Raw genomic sequence first — 5,346 nt, 5'->3', positions numbered from 1 at the left:
GGCGTACATGTGCGCCGACAGCGGCAACCTCATGGCCATCGCGCAGCAGGTGATCCAGCAGCAGCAGCAGCACAACCAGCAGCAGCAGCGGCACCACCACCACCACCACCACCTCGCCCCGCCGCCCATGCCGATGCCGCCCGCCCCCGCGCCCCCGCACGCGCAGATCCCGGGCTCGCTGCCGTTCGGGGCCGCCGGGTCCGCGGCCTGGCCCCAGGGAGAGAACTTCTTCTCCGACGTCTTCGGGGCGTCCGCCGCGGATGCCGTTTTCTCCGACCTCGCCGCCGGCGCGGACTTCGACTCCGACGTGTGGATGGAGAGCCTCATAGGCGACGCCCCCGTGTTCCAGGACTCGGACCTCGACCGCCTCATCTTCACCACCCCGCCCCCGGCCGAGGCCGAGGCGGAGGCCGTCGCGCGGGACGAGAATGCGCCGGCCGCGCTCCCCCCGGTCGCCGCCACGGCGCAGGCGGCGTGTTCTTCCCCGGGCTCAGCCGACGCGTCCTGCTCCGCCCCCATCCTCCAGTCCCTCCTCGCCTGCTCCCGCGCCGCGGCGGCCAGCCCAGGCCTCGCCGCCGCGGAGCTCGCCAAGGTCCGCGCCGCGGCCACCGAGTCCGGGGACCCCGCGGAGCGCGTGGCCTTCTACTTCTCCGACGCGCTCGCTCGCCGCCTCGCCTGCGGCGGCGCGGCGCAACTCGATACGGCGTCCGACGCGCGGCTCGCCTCCGACGAGGTCACGCTCTGCTACAAGACGCTCAACGACGCCTGCCCCTACTCCAAGTTCGCGCACCTCACCGCCAACCAGGCCATCCTGGAGGCCACGGGCGCGGCGACCAAGATCCACATCGTCGACTTCGGCATCGTGCAGGGCATCCAGTGGGCGGCGCTCCTCCAGGCGCTGGCCACGCGCCCCGAGGGGAAGCCGTCTCGGATTCGCATCTCCGGCGTCCCCTCGCCGTACCTGGGGCCGCACCCCGCGGCGTCCCTGGCCGCCACCAGCGCGCGCCTCCGCGACTTCGCGCAGCTTCTCGGGGTGGACTTCGAGTTTGTCCCGTTGCTCCGGCCGGTGCACGAGCTCGACCGGTCCGACTTCTCGGTCGACCCCGACGAGGTCGTGGCCGTCAACTTCATGCTCCAGCTCTACCACCTGCTCGGCGACTCCGACGAGCCGGTGCGGCGACTCCTCCGCCTCGCCAAATCGCTCGGCCCGGCGGTGGTCACCCTCGGGGAGTACGAGGTGAGCCTCAACCGCGCCGGCTTCGTCGACCGATTCGCCAGCGCGCTCAGCTACTACCGGGCGGTGTTCGAGTCGCTGGACGTGGCGATGGCGCGGGACTCCGAGGACAGGGCGACGCTGGAGCGGAGCATGTTCGGGGAGCGCATCCGCAGGGCCGTCGGGCCGCCCGAGGGCGCCGACAGGACCGACAGGATGGCCGGCAGCGCCGAGTGGCAGGCGCTCATGGAGTGGTGCGGCTTCCAGCCCGTCCGCCTCAGCAACTACGCCGAGAGCCAGGCCGAGCTCCTGCTCTGGGACTACGATGCCAAGTACAAGTATTCGCTCGTCCAGCTGCCGCCGGCGTTCCTCTCGCTCGCGTGGGAGAAGCGGCCTCTGCTCACCGTCTCCGCCTGGCGGTGACCCCTTCCTTCCGAAATTAATTAATGGTTAGCAGCAGATCGTTCTCCCTGAAGCTTTTGTAATTTGTACTCCTAGTTTCATCCCTCCCTTGAAAAAAAAGCTCTGTTTATTTATTTAGGATTTCGAATTATTATTACATGGTAATGGCTAGGAGGAGGAAATTTAGTTGAACTACTAGCTTGTCAGATGCCTGTTTTGCAGCATGTTATTATAGCTGGGGTTAAGTAGTAGACCAAATGTACTGCTAATTGTATATGGATTTAGAGCATGCTATGTAGTAGGCCTTTAGGGGGAGATTTATCATCGCTCATACTATGATTTTTGGATTATGGTAATTGATGTTGTTATTTATGCTGCACATGAAATTGAAAATTGCTACTCCTATGTGTTGCTGGTAATATTGCTGTCAAGATGTGGATGATAGTTCCTCCATCTACATTTCCAAGTTAAGTCTCCTTTGCAGCTTCTGAACCCCCCTTTCCATGTTCTGTTATGAAAGCTCTAGTGTAAAAAATGCTCTTATATTATGGGACGGAGAGAGTAGTCCTCAATTTGAAGTTGCCGTTTTATCTTTTATCTGAGTAGGTAGCCAGGCTGAATTTGTTCTTCCATGAGCTAATTTTGGGTTTTGCCGTCAATCCCCAGTGATCTCCATTCTAGTCGTGCATTACCATTGTACTTGCACATTTCCTTAGCAGCAAATCAATCAAGGCAAATGTGGTATTGTCAGTTATGTCTTGAAAAGTATTCTCTCATCGTATACTGTATATATTACTCTGGTATGTCTCATTTGCAACTCCTTTACTGTATGTATACTCTGTATATATAGCAAGTCAAGCCTCCTTTGCAGCTTCTGAACTCTTCTTTCCATGTTCTGTTATGAAGCTCTATAAGTAGTTCTCAGTTTGAAGTTGTCGTTTTATCTGAGTAGGTAGCCAGGCTGAATTTGTCCTTGCGTGAGCTAATTCGGGGTTTTGTCGTCAAACCCTGGTGATCTCCATCGTAGTCGTGCATTTCCATTGTAGCCAATCAATCAAGGTGACCTCTGTATTTTTCATTAGTTGTTTTCTTACAATGTATTGACTTGACTGTAACTTGTCAAGCTGTACACTGTATACTGTATTTAGCACTGCAATTGGAGGTTTGCAAATGTGCAATTCAGTAGCTGCACATTTCCTTCGTAGCGAATCAATCAAAGCAAACATAGCGTTGTCAGTTATGTCTCAGAAAGTATTATGTATATTACTGTATATGTATATTAGCAACAAATGTTTCCATTCAACTGTTTGCTTTGATAAATTATGTCTTGGAACTATTTTCTCCCTGGACTTGTATCTGAATAAACATGCTCTAACTTTAGATGACTTTTTTTTAGAGAGCTTTAGATAACTTTCATTCTTGGCAAAGCACATTTTTTCCCACTCAACAGCTTATTTTGATGCGCTCCATAGTGTGAACTGATGTTACTCTAGCACTCTGTTACATTTCTTTGTTGATGATGCAAGCTGTCACATCTTATTACAAGGCGTTAGAAAATTTATCTTGACCTAGAAGGTAGCATCTTTTTTTAACACCTGCTTTGCCTCTTCTTCCGGAGCTTTTAACTTGTTCTTATCTTTGACCGGCTTCTGCCTTTTGGCCATCTGAACTCTCGAGATTGCACACGCCCACACCTGCTGTTGTTTTCAGGTTCTTTCGGTTTCTTGGACTACTGCAGTTGCCTGGTTGGCCTTTTGACCAACCAAATTGCTAATGGTCAAGATTTACAGCTAGCGTTGCCCTGTCCCGACTCTCTCAAGCAAGGAATTCTAAATATAGCATGGCCAATAAACAGTTGCAGAATTCTAAATATGGCATGGCCAATAACAGTTACAGTACCCATTTTTCAGTGTCCTGGTGATTTACCTGCTCTAAAACTAAAATTCATGTTTTGGGCAGATTGGCTCATCTGAAGCCTGACTGCCTGGTTTAGCTGCACCTGATTTCCAAAAAGGAACTGCAGAAGTGCACTGCAACTTGAGAGTCTTTTTCTAGGGTGAGTGCTGGGTGTGGCCACGATCTTGACTCTGGGTTGCGCATGTACCCCACCCTCTATGGATCTCGCGGCCACTTGGAGTTGTCGCAGCAAGGCGTCCAAAATGGCCTGCACTCCGATTTGATTTGCGTGGAGAACTCCAACAAGAGTGGCCGGCCAACTGCGGCTGTTATCATCATCATCAACATCTCCTTGATTCGAGTGGATCCGTGCGGGCAGTGGTGCTGGTCTCCTGGTGCTCCCCACTGGGAGTGTACATCTACGTCGGAAAGCTGAGAGCCACTACGTTTGTGTTCGTGTCTCCAGTGGCAGTACTGGATAAGATAGTGGTAAAGAGCGGTAGACGCATCGTGCAATGCTGGCTGTCTCGGTCTGGCTTTAGCGGGACCTCAAAGTTCCAAAGGGCCCGGAGGAGAACGATCGTGCCTATGTTATGAATCGTTATCCATGGCTCCAGTCAACTATAGTATGGCGCAGCAAATGCAGCACCTAACACTGAGCGGACGAATTGTGGATTTGTCATGACAGATACACAGTGTCAAACACCGGACTTGGCAAATTCGACCCTTCAAACACTTGCGAACGCGCCCACAGTGACCGATCACGCCTCAAAAAATGCATTCCACATCCGGATACCTCAAGTCCATATTATTACATGCAACTTAGCGATCTTTGAGTGGAGCTTAGTCCGGTTCCGCTCCCCACCCGCCCGGCTTCGCCGTGGCCATGTCAGGCGGCTGGCTGCGCCCCTCAGAGTGTTGGTCCAGTTGCCGGCAAGGTAGGGCGGTGCATGGGACATGAGCCGGCTCACGGGACTCAAGGCGCTGCCGTTTCCCATGCCCTGCTCTTCCTCGTCGAAGCCCGGAACCCGTTGGGTGCCCGTGGATGTCAGCTCGATGACGGTTTCGTCCGGGGACGAGCCATCGACATCCACCACGGTGCAGTTGCGGCGCCCGGACCGATGCGCCATACGGGGTGCCGGAGAATGCGACCCCGCCTCGTTGACATCCACCGCCACGAGGGCTGCTGCCGCCTCCTGCGCCCGGTGCCTTGCACGGCGGGCACGCCCTGCCATGGCCTCGTTGGACAAGGCCCATGATGTGTCCCGATGCTCGCCGCGCCAACGGAGGGGTTGCGCGTCCACCAGCGTGTTCGGACGGCAGACAGACCGGACGGCCTCCGGCGAGGCAGCTACGACTGCCTAGCACCGAATCCATGCACTATTTGAGCGGACACAATGGATTCCCGACGGATGGAGTCCGAGCGCAGCCGTGCAAGGGCCTCCTCTCGGGCGTGGCGGAGCGCAAGCCGAAGGCCGTCTCCTCCTTGAGGCTGCGTGAGATGAGCTCGGGGTCGACGGATCTGAAGGTGAAGGACTTGGATCCGCTGCCCGCCATGCCGGAGACGAGCTTGGGTGGCAGAGGGGAGTGGAGGGAAGAGGAGTCAAGTGACTATGGTTTGGTCCAGCGAGCGGATGTGGAGTAATTTATGTGGTGTCGGGCGAGCCAGCGTGGACCGGGCCCGACGTGGCGGGCGTGCCCATGCGTCACATATCCTCCCCATATTTAGGCTGGATATGAGGGATGTCGGTCAGCCCGGACATTTGAGAGCCGTTTGAGAGGACTGTTCGGGTCAAAAGAAAACGTGACCAGACAGACTGGCGGCCCGGCCGGGC

At 55.7% G+C, this 5,346-nt stretch overlaps 1 protein-coding gene across 2 annotated transcripts; it reads left to right on the top strand.

Annotated features, from left to right (window-relative positions):
• The first annotated feature begins 6 nt into the window (after positions 1-6).
• Positions 7-2,995, top strand: LOC119286841 (SCARECROW-LIKE protein 7-like). Of its 2 annotated transcripts, XM_037566309.1 has the most exons (2): positions 7-1,662; positions 2,568-2,995. In XM_037566309.1, the coding sequence occupies exon 1, from the start codon at positions 8-10 to the stop codon at positions 1,634-1,636; it is 1,629 nt and encodes a 542-aa protein (XP_037422206.1). In that variant the 5' UTR covers position 7; the 3' UTR covers positions 1,637-1,662; positions 2,568-2,995. The 2 variants fall into 2 exon arrangements, with proteins under 2 accessions (XP_037422206.1, XP_037422205.1); XM_037566308.1 differs by lacking the exon at positions 2,568-2,995 and having other exon boundaries at positions 7-2,020.
• Positions 2,996-5,346: the final 2,351 nt, after the last annotated feature.

Source organism: Triticum dicoccoides, chromosome 4A (assembly GCF_002162155.2).
Source record: "Triticum dicoccoides isolate Atlit2015 ecotype Zavitan chromosome 4A, WEW_v2.0, whole genome shotgun sequence".
Taxonomy (NCBI): domain Eukaryota; kingdom Viridiplantae; phylum Streptophyta; class Magnoliopsida; order Poales; family Poaceae; genus Triticum; species Triticum dicoccoides.
Note: the sequence above shows the minus strand (reverse complement) of the source record. Positions and strands in the feature narration are given on the sequence as shown.

Excerpts from the sequence above, each read along its gene's own strand:
- LOC119286841 (XM_037566309.1), top strand. The coding sequence starts at position 8 with ATGTGCGCCGACAGCGGCAACCTCATGGCCATCGCGCAGCAGGTGATC.